Source organism: Myxocyprinus asiaticus, chromosome 13 (assembly GCF_019703515.2).
Source record: "Myxocyprinus asiaticus isolate MX2 ecotype Aquarium Trade chromosome 13, UBuf_Myxa_2, whole genome shotgun sequence".
Lineage (NCBI taxonomy): Eukaryota > Metazoa > Chordata > Actinopteri > Cypriniformes > Catostomidae > Myxocyprinus > Myxocyprinus asiaticus.
Genome location: NC_059356.1, coordinates 37,380,694 through 37,397,258, shown reverse-complemented (window position 1 = coordinate 37,397,258; position 16,565 = coordinate 37,380,694). Strand labels below are relative to the sequence as shown.

The window sequence follows — 16,565 nt, the reverse complement described above, 5'->3', positions numbered from 1 at the left end:
TTTGTCCTTCTCTACAAATCTGTTTCTGCAAACTATTTGAAGTCCAAAACCTCCTCAGACACAAACAAATCTGTTTTCCTTTCCAAGTCATAATCATTCCAGCAGATCAATCGCTTTAATTGAAAACTGACTGTTCTTCATATTGATTCAAATCGAGACTGATGGTAAAACTAAATGTCATTTCAAGACGTTTTTGAATCTGATGATCTTTAAGCAATTATGTTAAAAGTGAAAGAAGACTTTGCATTCATCAAGCTTTCGCATTTGCGTACTTGCGTTGAGTACTTTTCTGGCCTTACAGTCATGATCTTAATCACTACTGATGATAGAGACTAGCAAAAAAGGACCACTACAAAATACACCTGTTGCCTTTTATGCTTGGCATAATGTTAGATTGGTCACTAACATAATGCTCTTTGTTTGTCCCAATTAAGCATTCCATAAATATTTATGTAAGGGCATTTAACAAAGATGTAATTCAAATGGCTGTCACCCATTTTGAGTGCTGACATAATGATGTATGCATAGAAGAAGTGCCATTTAAGTTGTCATATGTATTTCTCTAGCTTGGATTGTAATCTCCAAAGAGGAAATCCAGCTCATGAGTGCCATGTCAGTGATGCCCATCTATGGAGTGGAGGTGGGTGGGAGACCTACATGGGCTGCACCAGGGGTCAGCCGGGCTGTGCTTACACATAAAATCAACAGTGTTTAACACACACCACAAAAGCAGACTGTTTAACGAATTGGAATTCCTCAGTAGGAGTGTGTGTACATCTTGCAGAGTTACTATTTTTATCCCTCCCATTGGTACTGTGCTTTTGTCTTCCCGAAATCTGTGAGATTTTCTTATTTGTCTATGAGTGACTAACATGCCCTCTTGCTGTCTCAAGATGAGCTGCAGGTCAATCTAAGAGACATTTCTCAATATTTACTTGTACGGTGCATCTGGCCAGACAAGGCAGCAGACCGTGAGGGGATGGAGAGGCATTGCTGAACAGGTGAGTCGCACCATATCAGATTGCAGCATGCAAAAAGTTATTTTAAAGAGCTTCATTTAAAGAGCTTGCATTTCAACAACATCAGATTTGGACACAATCAGGCTTGAACCCACACCCTGCTGATCTCTTCTGAAACACTTAGTCTATACTGTCCATTCTATAAAATGGCTTTTTTCAGTGATTTAATCCATTCAGAATTGTCCCTCCAAACTAAATGGGCTAAAAAATAAATAAATAAATAAATAAAATTGATCATACATTGATCATATTACATGTATTTTTCAGAGAGGGTGTGAATGTGTTTGCATTTCGCACTAGGGCTGCAACTAACGATTATTTTGATAATCGATTCATCTAATGATTATTAGAACAATTATTTGACTATTCAGCGATTAATCGCTAGCTCTAAACCGATCATTCAGCTTGTGCCCTGACTTAAAACATTGTATTAAATGTGCTTCTAACAATAAAGAGGACAAAATCATCTTTTAAAAATACCTCTAAATGACATACACTGAATTAAAGGGAAGAAAATACTTTTTATTAAGTTTAATTCAGTAAAGAAATTCACTGCAAAAAATCCTTTTGTTATCAAGTGTTTTTGGTCTTGTTTTCCATTTAAAATTGTCTAAAAATCATTAAAACAAGATACATTTACTTGAGAAGCAACATGTAAGATATTTAAACGGCTAGAGAATTTGTCTTAAATATAAGTGTATTTTGTATATAAGTGTATTTTTTCTCTTGGTTATACTTCTGCGAGTGCAGTAAAGACAAAATATACTTATATTCAAGATCTATCCTATAAAAGCAAGTCGAAATATCTTATATGCTGCTACTCGGGTGAATGCATCTTTTTTTTTTTAAAGGATTTTTAGATATTTTAAAATATTTGTATTTTTAATATTGTATTCAACATTCTCAGATAACAGTTTTTCTTCTGCAGTACAGCTGCTTAAGTAAATGCATGTTGTTTTAAAGGAGTTTTAGATATATATATATTGGAAAACAAGCCAAAACAAAAACTAATAAAAAACATATTTTGTTGCAGTGTATATTGGGGCAAAGACTACCCTCTCTCACCTTTCTGTTCACTTTAATCCATCTTTAACTCACAAAAAACAAACTCTCTCTTATTAATAAAGCTGCATATTGCCCATTTTCATCACAATAAGAAATGCACAGTGACATATATTATAATTCAATAAGTCATGAGCCATCACGTTATAATCTAGCTGCATTAAGTGCGCACGCTTGAGGGACGAGCGTCCCCGTGCCAGAGTGTCTATCAGCCGGGTGTAGTTTCAATCTCCCCCCCTTAGATCGGGACATTCGCGCAACTCATAGAAGAGGCGTTGACCGCACAGAGAAATGGCAGTTTCGGAGTTTGTAGTTATTTACATAACCTGGTTCCGTATCATTTGAACTTTAATAAAGTTATAATGCATTGAATATAACTGCAAAACAATGTATCGCCGGGGTGTTTCCTTTAAAGATGCTCGACACGCAAGTTCTGCTCCAGCTCCACTTATTCCACAACGAGAGTGCTTCTGTATTTACTTATTTTGTGTTTTTGCATTATAATTCCCTCATACTTTGCGATCTACATCACCTGAAGCTGTTTGGAAAGTTTAGAGTGCATCTGGACTGTGAGCTGTGTAATCCTTCCTCTCCTCCATCAGGCACAAGCTGCAGAGCTGCTCTCGTGTGTCATCATTAGAGTTTAATGTGATCTCTTGTTACATTAAATGAGATCAAACGACTATTCGACATGAAAATTTTTGTCAACAATTTTTTTATTGTCAGCATTGTCGATAACATCAACTAATAGTTTCAGGCCTATTTCGCACACACATATTCATACACTTTAAGAAACAGGTGTCTTTTACAATTTCTGTGGAAGCCAAAACTAAATCTTACAACACGCACACAAAGATGGACTGAAGCTTGTCTGATTTTAATATTGGTGTTTAGTTGATTTTCCCTAATGACTGTGTAGAAAGTGGACTGTATGTTTAACGAGGTAATTGCCAGCAATAAGCACTTGACTGCTTGACATTGTTCTGTTGAGAAATCTCTTAAATCATCACAATCAGACGCAAAAGAGAGTGAAAAAATTTTGACTTGTGTAAGACGATTGATGCCATAAATAAAATAAGTTTTATTATTTTACTTAAGTGAGATGTTTGCAGTTGTACAGATCTATTCAGTATATAAATCTGTTTAGGCCACGTACACACACTGCTAAATGCAGTTGTCACTCCTCTACTTCTGAGTGCTTTTTCTGTACGCGCAGAGTTTGATTATGTAGGTGACAACCACATTCTACAACCAAGTTCACTCCTGAAAAATCCATGTAGTGACAACCGCATTTACATTAAATCTGCATTGTGCATACAGAACTGAAATGAACATCTGGTCGTTAATGCAACTGAATTTAGTTGTAATGCAGAGATGCCACTCTCTTTTGGACACTGGTAGCTCGTCTAAGGTGTGGTGCTTGAAAATAACAGTAACAGAGGTATGTGTCTTGAATTATTGGCTACTTTTGACACCAGTCTGTCTTTCTACACATAAGCTACTCCCTCCAGCTCTGCAGTCTGCGGGCATTCCATACAAATACAGTCAAGAGAAGGTAAACTGTTCAAAATTAGCAGCATGAACAAAAAACACAGCACCTGTCTCGACGACAGGTTACTAATCACTGCTACTATAATACGTCTCTGGTCGCCAATATTACTTAGGACAAAAATAGAGAACATCAAATGGGTTAAACTCTTTGCATTTGCATTTCTTGTTAACAGCTGTGGGATGCCAAAATCTATCTATGGTTATCATTATGTCAACCATTGTGACTTCAGGAGCGACTCCTGTATTCTGTACACACACCGAATAACAATTTAGAGGATTCACATCTGCATTGAAATGCAGCTATCATTCCAGAAATGTTGTAGTGTGTCCATGGCCAGATTTGAGATGTTTATAACCTGCGTATTCATAAGAATCAGTTACTGATCAGAGGATTTTCTCAGCTGCTAAATTCAGCCCATGGCACAGGGCAAACATTTATGGAAAGCTCCAGAGTGTAACTGAACAAACCCTGGAAGTCTTTATTAAAGCAGGCCCTTAGTTTCAATAAAGCAGCTTAAAATTAAAGCTGATTATTAATGTGCTCTACATGTCTATTAATAATAACTGCATAATAGTGTTTAATAAGGGATAATTCACAGATTGCTCCATAATATATCACTGTCACACGGCAAATGAATTACCCATGATGCCCTTTTTAGGCGTGCAGACGTGTAAGCCATTTTCTCGCATCCGCCTCTCGCCTCAGATTTTAAGTAATGTAGCAGATAAATGACCTAAAGCCATGAGCTAAATAGGATAATTATTATTATTGTCTTGCTGATGTAAAGTATGGTTATTCATCTAAAGGTATGCACTGACAGCACTGTGACAGGGGGGCAAACCATGTACAATATTTTTAATGAAATGCCTTGCTGGCCCTCATCTGTAATTTTTTGAGTCTACTGTTTCAGCCTATGTGAGTTTTTTTTTTTTTTCTTCTTCTTCTTCTTTGCAATAATATATCTTTTTTCATATAAATTAGAGAAAATTATTGCCTTCGTTATGAACCTCTTCAGTTGAGATTGTGGGGTTTCCTTATTAAATTGGACATGCCCAGTATTGGTAATGTCCTTGCTAGATGTGCTGTGTGCCTCTCTTTTGCCTGCAAGATAGGACTGACCTCTATCAAATCCAGACTTGGGTTTCAGATATAAGGGAATATGACCTTATTAAGTTTCCTCTCACTGGCAGCCCCCTCAGTTAATTACACGTTGGTGTTTTGTAATTAATCTAGGTTGTCCACCCTCTTTTGAATGACTCTTAAAATGGACAAATGTAAGTAGCCAAAAGTGAGGTTTTACAGCGGGGCTTGGATTTGCACTAATGCTACATCCTACCAGCAGTCACTAAACAGTATGTGGCATATTTAAAATTCACAAATAAACCAATGCTTGCATGTTGTTTAGATTTCAGAATCTGATTTTTTCCCCCTTTTTAAATGTCAGCATTTTGCATCCCTGCAAAATACAAGAGGATTAAAAGGTGTCAAAGAAGTCATTCATTATTCCAGCTACACAGCATATAATTGTAACACAGAGGCTGTTAGAGGGGGATTAAATTTAGACTGAGTGTGTTAAGATATAACATTCTCACAGCAGGTGCATGAAAAACAAGCAGCCATGCACAACCTTTGCTCGAATGCAAGTTAAGCTATATACTGTAGATTCCCCTGGCATATCTTGCTCATTGATATCAGTCATAGACGCACCAAGGGAACCAAGAGGACCATTGTCTAACAGCTCAGCAAAGTCCCACTCCTAAAGGAATCCCTTTATTAAAATGTTTAAGCCAAGTGGATCATGAGCGCAACTAAAAATAATTTGTATTTTTGATAATTAAGTTGCGCGAGTATTAAAGGTAAATAAAATAAAAATAAAAAATAAAACAAATGTTTGTCTAAAAACTTTTTCACATAATCACCCATTCACATGTCTAAATTTGATCAGTCCAATCGAATCTCACCTTTCACAGATAATTCACTTTAGATAGTTCACCCGAAACTAAAATTCATCATTTACTAACCAGCATGCCAAATGAGTTATTTTGCAAAATGTCCGAGCTTCTCTTTTCCATACAACAAACTGGCTGTCAAGCTTGATTTTCGCCTGGTTTATTGAAAGAAAAGAAAAAAAGTAACAGGTCGGGATTTGAAACCAGGTCCCCTTGCACTCAGAAATAAAACGATATCACTACAATATAAAATCATTATCTTCCAGTACACTTATGTATAGTAACACCAAAAGTTTTTTTGCGTTGTATTTATTTATTTATTTACTTTCCAAGGGCACCTCCAAAAAAAAAAAAAAAAAAAAAAAAAATGCGTGACACCCTTCTTTTTCTCACTGTATTTCTTTTAATTGCACTCTGTTTCCTCCCTATCTCTATCTCGCACACAGCACAACAGGCATCGTACCCCTTGCGCGCGAAGCGAACCGTGACGTTCAAGGAACAGTCAATACGCGCTCGTACGGGTCCATCCAGATCTCGCCCCTATAAACTCCCGCCCTCAAGTGTGAAGTGGACGGTTGAAGGCGCGAGCGCATGACGGGAAAACAGTTAACGGTCAGCCCTTGACGGGCAGGTATGACTACCTGAAGCGCGGCACACAGCCGTTCACAGAGACCTCGTTCGGTTCAATAAACACAATATTGAAACTTAACAGACCCCTTAGACCTTAAATCACACCCCTTCCCGCTCACCAAGCACGCTGTCCCGTTGAGGAGCAGCAGGATGAAGCCGTGGTCGGAGCGCATCTCGTCGGTCTCCTTCTATCGTCAGCTCTCCGTTCAAGAAAACGCGGTTCCTCCGGTACCGTATCCAAAATAGCCGAGACCCGGTCCCATGTCCAACAACAACTCTCCTCTCAGCGGAATACCACCTGCTGTCTCTCACGGTAAACTCCCGCTACTTTGACCGCGTCACATCCAAAGCTGTGTGGAAACTGACAGAACACTTCATCTCTGCGATGAAAGATGAGACGACAGCGTACACTTTACTCCGTTTAGTGTTAGTTTGTTTGGGAAATCATCTCCGTTATCCGCGCTTTTGTGTGTTGGTCACGGTTTGGGTCCCAGTGCGCGAGCCTGACCGGGACGCAAACTCCTCGTGCGTCGCACATATCAGTACATGCACACTGGCAGCGGGGCTTTCAAACGCACTGACACCCCCCTACATCTCTCTCTCTCTCTCTCTCTCTCTCTCTCTCTCTCTCTCTCTCTCTCTCTCTCTCTCTCTCTCTCTCTCTCTCTCTCTCTCTCCTGTCAGAGCCTTCAGTCGTCTTCTTTTTACTTACATCACTCTCTTTTCTTTTCTTTTCTTTTCTCTAAATCTACTGAAAATGTGCCTGATTACACAATAACGATCAAATTATGTCTTTCAAATGCAACACTTGGAATTTGAATGCAATGGTATTTTAGATTTTATGGTTAGGGTGAAGGGCTGTGACTGATCGATTGATTGATTGATTGATTGATTGATTGATTGATAAGAGGGTGATAGGTATGTTATTCCAGGAACATGTCCTATTCACAATGTGCTAAGAGCAAGAGCGTCACATGCTATAATGAATCCTGATGCCAGTGTTTTCCCACCATAAGGCACAGGGGCTATACACATGGGTCTGTCTGTGTTGATGCACCACAGTCTATGCGGTAAATCGGCTCTTCCTTCATCATCCGAGGAACTCTTCCCTCCACCTATCTGTTAATTGGCACTGGGAGAGCCCTACTGTGCATTTTGAGATGCATTTGTTTAGCTTTATTGATTTGAAACAGCCTGGCATCCTCTGCTTCACTATGTGACTCTATTATCAAATCAGTTCAGTTACCTTAAAGCCGATTGAGAACACTTGGTTCATTTGCACACTGTTGTCATGATGAGCCATAATTTATTTTCTTGTCCACCTTATTTTTCAGCATCACTAGGGCATGGTCATTATCAACCTTGAATGTAGACCTCTTCCGGTATGAGCCACTTCAAGCTGTTATACTGATACAAATATACTAAATTATGCTGCCTTATATTGCAGGCTGGCAATATATGTCATCTTATTATTGTTGATGATTATTTTTGTAAACACATTAGAGGGAATTAATGCAGTCATCAGCTCCGTCATCACATCTACCAAAAACTACTTTATACAACCAGGAGTGAGCTCAGCGTGCACTTTTATTGCTTTTTCAACATTCATTGCACAAAGATGGCATCTAGTGTCATCTTGGCAAAATAATAAACACATTGTTCTCTCCTTTCTTGTAAGAACATTCTCTCTTTCTTAGCGGTGTAATTAATAGACACATAGTTCTCGCATTCATCATGGCTTATAAAATAAATGACTAAATAAAGGCATCATCGGAGGTTATACAGGTACCGGTACTTATGAATGGAGGTTTACATGGAGACAAAAAACACTGCATCGTCACACTCTCTGTAAAATAAGAAGCAGGTTTTATTATTGTCTGTTTAATACAACACACAGCAACAAGTGAATGATCTACTTACTCTTATCAATTAATGCAGACGTTAGAAAATGATCCTACATTAGCATATTATTCTGCTGTTCATCCTGTGGTTGTGTGATAGTAAATAAACCTATATCACTAAATTCTGGAATTTTTATCCCTCTAGTCAGTGCCGGTCCTAGCATTTTGGAGGCTCTAAGCAAATCTTTGTGTAGGGGGCCCCCCATCAGTATGTCCGTAACCCCGAAAACGATACCCCCACCCCTGAGAATAAGACCTCAAAGAGCAGTTTCGAAGTAAACAAACAACACACAGTGAGTTAATTCTAACTGTATATAAGGTGCTAATTTTCAATAAATAAAAGTAAAAGGAACATAAGGCCGGTCTGCAGGGTCAGTTGGCAGGGCACTTGCTGCCTGTACATTACTGGGGTCTGCACTTGTGTCTGCTTTAGATAGCTGTACATTACAGGTCTGACATTAGTCATTAATCTTACAGTTCATACAAAATCTTTGTTTAAACACCAGCTCTTAACACTTGCTTAGTTTACTAATTTTAAACCATGACTTGCACTGCACACAAATATGTAATATTGGCGTTTTATTCATGTTGTTTAGTCAGAGGGGAACTGGCACCCACAGTGAGCCTGGTTTCTCCCAAAGTTATTTTTCTCCATTAACCAACATCTTATGGAGTTTTGTGTTCCTTGCAAAAGCTTGCTCACAGGGGTTCTAAATACAATTATTATTTAACTATTTAATTATTTATTTTTATACACAATTCACAATCATAAAAATACACAATGATGACTCTAAGACTTTAGTTTCATTTTCTGTTAATGCATGATTTTCTGTAAAGCTGCTTTGAAACGATGTGTGTTGTGAAAATGCTATACAAATAAACATGACTTTACTTGCACGGCTAGCTGTACATAACTGGTCTGCACTACTTTAGCTGGTTGTGCATTACCGGCGTCTCGCTGGTGCTTCTGGTCTTACTGATGAACTTGAGAATTGTCCCGAAGGCAGATAAAAAATTACAAAAATATATATTTGATACTTCATTTAAAATGGCCTAACACAGTACAGTGCAATGTAACAGTAGCAGCTAACTTTACAGACTAGTAATTTCAAAATTTTTGCAAACAATAAAACAATAAACAAGAGTAAATTAATGAAGTTTGAAAAACTAAAGTTTGAAAAAATACTAAAATGGGAGTTAAGAAAAATGAACAATTAAATAAATTAAATCAAATTTTGATGTTCACCAAAAATAATGAGCTAGCCAGTGGCATCTAGCTTTCTGAACAAAATATCACTGTTGAATGCTTTTCCAATCACAAAATTGACCAGAAAATATGAAAGATATTTTTTCTTATGAAATCTGAATTAAACATAATGTTTGAGCATATTTCACTAAATGTGCACACTTTTGACTAAAAGTTATAATGGTTTTTGTTTATTGAAGTATTGACATGACAGTCTGTTCAGCAGAACTTGCATGATTGCACAGGTAGGATAACCATAGCCATGCCTATCTACTACGGTACACATCACATTTTATCTGGCACATGTCCGAAATGGAAACAATCTTTATTTTTTATTTTTACTGTTATGTTTGCATCAAGGAGCTCTCAGCTGCAATCGAAAACATTGACAGCTGACTTGCTGCCTTGCTGCCTAATCAGTTAATTGCTTAACCGACAGCGTTTTTTAATGAATGGAACTCTTAAAGCAACTGGTCTCAGTACAGTTTAAAAAAGCACCTTATTTTTTCCTACCTCTGAAGGGAGCATTTTCCGGTTTTCGGATGCAGCCCTCCTGTTTGCATGGCAACAAATACCAGTACTTGGCTGCTTATGATGTCTTCGATAGCACTGGGGCCCCCTGGTGGATTGGGGGCCCTACGCAACTTGCATATATTGTGTAAAGGGAGGACTGGGACTGCTTCTAGTTATTTACATTGTGCTAATAACAATGGAACTTTGTCACACTTGCCAGAAATGCAACCGCTTGCCTACTTCCGCGTTGTAAAATAAGGTGGATATGTCATTACTGCTCCCTCTCTTCTCTCTTTCTCACTTTGTGGTGTTTCTCTGTTACTCTGTAGCTTGATTTTTGCATTTTGTGTTATGCTCTCCAGGGTTCCAAGCTTTTGACCCTATGCCCCTAATCACCCCACCTCCAAGCCAACACACTCCCACTCCCAATCAGACTCACACACACACACGCACACACTACTTTGTTGCTTTTAATATTTGACAGTGGATGTACAGTGACCTCACAGGGTCAAAGTTCACTTGTGAAATTCCATGGGACACACTCAGATGACATTAAAGACCAGCAACAGAGTGATTAGAAAGTAATTTCTACCCTAAGTCAGCTTTTTCCACAAACATACAGTACCTTTAAATGGAGAGGGATAAAACACACACATTGTTTCTTCCATGAAAATAAATGTACCCGTATCACTATTTAAAGTAAGATACGTCTTGGCGAATCTCACAAAACGTGTCAAGAACATGCCCAGGTCATATTTCACCCCAAAATCTAAATAAAGAAATAAGAAATTATAATTGCTGTAAGAAAATTGCATTATTTTCATGGCAATCATGTCCCGCTCCCTATTCTCATTAATGTAATGCAGAAAAAGTAATAAAATATTTTTAACACTGGAAAATATCACCGTTGAGATTAATAGAAATTACTGAAAAAGAAAAATGTTAGAGCATTTTTAGGAGGAAATGTGTTTAGCTGTCATGAAAATAATGTCACATTTGCAAAAATCTTAATTGTCCTAAAAATACAGGCTTTATTTAATTTTTGCAAAACCTTATTTCTTGTTGTTTTTCCCCTTATGATTTTGGGGTGAAATGTGACCTGGACATGTTGTATGTGAGTAACCAAATCTCTTCTGCTGTATCATTATGCCTAAAGATGTAGCAACCCATGTAGAGTGTGTATTTGTGTGTCTATGTGAAAGAGATAGTATCTCTGTTTGTGTATGTGTGCCTGCATTAGCGCAGGGATCAAGACTGAGGGTGTTACTGGCATTATCTTTTTTCACAACGTTAATGTCATTTGAGTTTGTTGTGTAGGAAACAGTGGATAATCCAATGAGGAGAAACTGTGTTTCTGAGCTAAGAGCATCAGAAAGCTCTTTAGCTCTATCTAGTGTTGGTTGTTCCTACTACAGCCATTCTGAAGAAAATGTTCATATGAATGCACCTTTGAAGAAAACTGATTTTAGACTGGCGGTCAAGGAACTTTGAAGTCACATCTTATTGATCAATACAACATACATGGGCAGTCTTAAGTGAAGTGATATATATTGTTCACATATGTATGTATCTTTTGTTCTAGTTTGCTGCAATCAGCTGTGCGTGAGGAGTTGTAATCAAACTTCAAATCATGATTGCTCCTAGGAGATTGCAGATGGCAATATTAACTGGGAAAAAGAAGTTACATTTGGTCCATTTCTCACCCCAAACTGATTAGATCATTTTAGAAGACATAGACTAAACCACTTGGGTTTTATGGATTTCCTTTATGCTGCCTTTATGTATTTTTGGAGCTTTAAAGTGTTGAACTCCATTGCATTGTATGAACAAAAACACATAATATTTTCATAAAAATAAATTTGTTTGTGTTCCACAGAAGAAAGAAAGTAATTTAGGATGGCATAAAGATGAGAAAATGATGAGAGATTTATCATTTTTGGGTGAACTATTCCTTTAACAGAGGAAAATTAAACCTTGTTGGATGTGAGTAGGTGTGATTTACCCATAGCAACTGAAGAGGGCACCATTGCTTTCAGTCACTGTGTGTGTACTTTGAATTGAAAGTTTAGTTTAATACTGTTCCCAGCAGATACACAACAAGGATTTTTTAAAGGTTGTTTGCATTCAGTCAGGAGACATCAAACTGCAAGTGACACTCACTCAGTTATTTCAGCTCAAATGATCCCTCACCAGAGAATTATGAATAAAATAATTTCACTCCCACTGATTTCACCCCTATGATTATGTTTCTTTTTCCAGGTGCAGGGAGACAGAGAGAAGAATGAGGGACCAAAGCACAGAGAAACAGGATATAAATGAGAAAGGCAACCTGTCTGGGAGAACCGAGGTGGCCAAACAATCACCAGTGAAAGAAACATACAGTAATCACAGCTGCCTATTTCTGCTCAGTCTAAATCAATCCAACATCATCACAAATCTACAGTGATACACACTCATGAATGTTAGCATTCGTAATGATGAGGAGGGAGGAAATGTATATTGAAAATGTAAACTTAATCACAGAGGGGAAAAAAGCAGTGCATATGGTTGGTGTTTGTTTTTAGCTGCAACAAATTGTGCCGAAAAATACAATCCCAATTCCTTCCCCCAACTTTACATAATACCAGCATTTACTCAGCTTGAGTGCTGTTTAAAAATGTCAAAATTACACTTAAGACTTCAGAGACATGTGGGATAACACAGAAAACATCAAAGATGGGACAAAGGGAACAGAAAAAGAAAACAAAGAGAAACAAAAGCAAACCATCAGCAAAGTAAACCCATATGGAAGACAGAGATGTGAAGATGAAGGATGAAAGAGCTGCAGTTTAAGTAACAGGAGAGCAGGGAAGAAGGTGGTAAGAGGGACTGCAGAGGACGAGTTTACTGAAGGATCAAGCTTCATCAGTCCCTGATTCTGCCCTCTTCTCTTTGTTTCATCTGCTGCCCTTTTTTCTCTAGTTCCATAAAGGCAGATCCACTGGTTTGCTTTTAATAGACAGACTCATTACAGGTATGTGTGCGTGTTTCTTTGTTGCATGTAACTGAAGTAAAATAAATTTATACAGAATATCAGAGGCCTCTCTCTCTCTCTCTCTCTCTCTCTCTCTCTCTCTGAAGGAATTGTTCTCAGACTTTGTCAAAGTCAAGCCCTCAGCGTAGCAGTGGCTTTTTGTAATTTCCTTAGTCTTTCACTTTTGCCCTTTCATCTTCTCCCTCTCTTGCTGTCACTTCCTCTTCAAAACTGCCCTTCTGTTTTTTTTTTTTTCTGTTTATTTATTTTTTGGTCAATGTCGTTTAAAGATCACCAAACAACTTAATCAATATGAAAATGAGCCATTTGCCTCCAGCATTTATTCCAATGAGTGTCTTTTAGTTGAGTCTAAATCCAGTCATGAGTTGGATGATGAGATGGGACTGAAGGGGCAGGTCTGTCCTTCATGGCCTCTGTTGATCCGCTCCTTAAACAGACTTCATCAGACTGCCTCAGCATGCTAAATATAAGCCTGCATGTACCCATAGAAGCAACTAATGACATACAGTATAAAACATAGAGATAAAGCCGCAAAGAGATTTAATTTGTGTCTGCCCGTCTGTTTCTTTCTCTCTCTCTTTCTTCTTGCTGTTTTGGTTTTTACGCAGCCCATAAGTACATGATTTGTCTTAAACAGTGTAACGATTCAAGGAATGCATGGGCAAGGAGGAAGCTGGAACCAGCTTAACAAACACGTATACATTTATTTCTTAAATATAACATAAAACAACTTCACGTGCTGCTTCCCACACACACACACACACACACACACTCACACACACACTCACACGCACACACACATGTTGGTGGGGCTATCCTTATGAGGACTGTTCATAGACATAATTATTTTTATACTGTACGATCTATAGCTTCTATCCCCTAACCCTACCCCTAAACCTAACCCTCACAAAAAAACTTTCTGCATTTTTACATTTTCAAAAAAACATTGTTTAGTATGTTTTTTTTTTTAAGTGATTTGAATTATGGGGACACTAGAAATGTCCTCATAAACCACATTTATAGCATAATACCCTTGTAATTACCAGTTTGTAACCTAAAAAAAATTCCTCGTAAACCACTCAAACCAAAACACACACACACACACACACACACACACACACACACACACACTCACACGCACACACACACACACACACACACACACACACTGTGGGTCACTGGGGAAGTATAATTTGAGAGGTTGCTCTGTGTGTGTGTATTGCTCCCGTATTGTCCTTTTGCCACAGATGATCAGGTCGAAACAGGAAGCAGTCATGACCTTCTCAAAAGGGTTAGACCCAACCTAAAATGCTAAAAATTGAGCTAGTGTTTTCACATGTGCAGTGGCAAACAGAAACAATGTTTTTTTTGCGCATATATAGCTTACATTTGAATCACCCAAATGTCTAGCCCAGGGGCCAGGAACCTTTTTTCACTAAGGAGCCACTTTTAAATTTTTGGTTGATGCATTTTTTTCGAAAGAACCATAGCCATTTTCAAAAACAATGTTTATCAATCAAATAAAATGTTTATATTGCTCATAGACTACTCAAAAACACAAAAACAAATAAATATGCAAAAATTAATAGGTAACATGTTGCAATATGGAATTTAATACATGTGTCTGTGTGGGTCTCCATAAAATTACATAATTTTACAATTGTTCATGAAAAATGTAACATCCCTTTTGGGCTGGGCGATATGTAAACAATATAATATTTTAACAATAATCACCTTTAAAATATCGCGATTTCCGATTATATGGTCAACCCCCCTGCCAAGGGTCAGTGAATAATTTTGCTTGATTGATTTTGCTTTAAAAAATACATGTATTTATTGAAACACGAAAAACTTAAACCAAAGACATTTCTAAATTCAAATTGCACTTCAAACTACACGACAAAAGCAATAAAATAATGGAGTGATCAAAAAATCTTATATATAGCCACCTCCCCAAATCCAAACATTTACGTACCCTCTCCAACTTGCTATCATGCAAGCATCCGTCAAAGACACCAGGTAAAAAATTACTAATAGCCTAGAAATTAAGGACTAAAGACAATTATATATGTAAAGATAATTATAATAATCATCATAATAAATAAGCCTAATAAATTCACTTGTGTTCCCAAAAAATGCTGCCAAATATGTGTTCTTATCGAATGTGTTTGTATTGCATTTTGGTAATACAGTTAATGCTGCCTAAAGAAAATAAAATGGAACTCAATTTTAGGTTCAAGGTGAACGTGTCTTGTATTACTTTATGATTTAATCACTTTCATCTTTGTTTCTTTAATACAAAGATACCTGTATATATTACTGAACCTGCAGAGTTGCGTTCACAATGCGTAAGAGCGAACTGCTCCGTGGAAATAAAGCAAACTAAACTCACAGCACCTTCTGAGATGATCGGAGATAATTTACAGCATTCTCATAGATGACATTATTCTTGCAAACAGTTTTCAGAATGCTTGTTCCATGAAATGGGATCCCACTGCACACCTCTGAACAAACAGTGAATCAGACACGAGCAATGACGGCTTTTCTTTTGTCTGTTGTCTGTGTGTTTCTTCAAGCACATGTCTTTGTAACTAAAAGCATTTGTTGTCATGTGTCACTCCGAGACGTCTTACAGGTCACCCGCCTGTTGTGGGTAGATGAGCAAAATGACTTGTGCATGAAATACCTGCATTTCATGGATTGAGCCTCGTCGCATTTTGAGGGTGCTATTTCACACCCTGGGCGCACATAAAAAAATAACAAACATTTGTAAAATCGTTCATAGAATATGCTCTTAACAGCTAAGGTCAATAGTTATTGGCAAACGAGGCCCAGAACTCTATGAATGTGGCTGGTACATCAACAAAATACTCCGCATTAATTTCAAACCTTGTTCACCAGGAGTAGTCTTTACGACAATTTCGGGAGAAAGGAAATAAAAACAGTGTCATTGTCTTCAAGCTTTGCAATCTCACCCACGCTTTCTGCAGGAAAATTGTCTTTAGAAAGTTTTAAATGATCATGTGTTGGTGAATGGTGAAACACCTGGAGAGCCACTTGATTTTTAACAAAGAGCCACCTGTGGCTCATGAGCCATAGGTTCCCGACCACTGGTCTAGCCCCTCGTCAATGGAACAGTATGGCAAACAGAGATAGTAACCATTTTTATTTCAGAATGTTTGGCCAGATAATTTAAACAAAAATATAATCTATTTGTTTCTGAGAAACCAGACACAGAGTCCTTATTAATACAGCAGTGATGCATGATTAATGTCTGTGGATGGGGATAAATGCTTTTAAGAGACTTTGGTTAAATGCGAGCGAGGCACTTCATATAAAAATCAATAATCCCTGGCTACTTATCCCCATCTGATGTGACTCATGCTGTTAAGGGCTATAGAGCCTCTGCTGTTGTTACCTTTAATGATGCAGTTTGTTTGTTTCCATAAAGAAGGATGCTTTGGAGTGGGGCATCTTCTCTGACACATGGGCACATTATTATTAAGGCATAATTTATGGAATGTATTTTTTGTTTGTGTTATATTTTATCTGTGTGTTTCAGATTGGGTTATTTTAGTATGCACACAGATGGATTTAGGTGTATGTGTGCATCTTTCCCACTGGGGTGTAGAGGGTAGAGATATTAATGGAATTCATAA

General features: G+C 37.7%; 1 protein-coding gene across 2 annotated transcripts in view; it reads right to left on the bottom strand.

Moving 5' to 3' along the window:
- The window catches only part of LOC127450529 (neurexophilin-1), a 46,664-nt gene extending 39,916 nt beyond the window's left edge, over positions 1–6,748 (bottom strand). For both annotated transcript variants that reach the window (XR_007898999.1, XM_051714749.1), the window contains exon 1: positions 6,332–6,748. Coding sequence is in view for 1 of the 2 variants with exons in the window: in XM_051714749.1 (XP_051570709.1) it covers positions 6,332–6,385 (54 nt within the window). In the remaining variant the exon portion in view is untranslated. The remainder of the gene's footprint in view (positions 1–6,331) is intronic.
- Between the last annotated feature and the right edge of the window lie 9,817 nt (positions 6,749–16,565).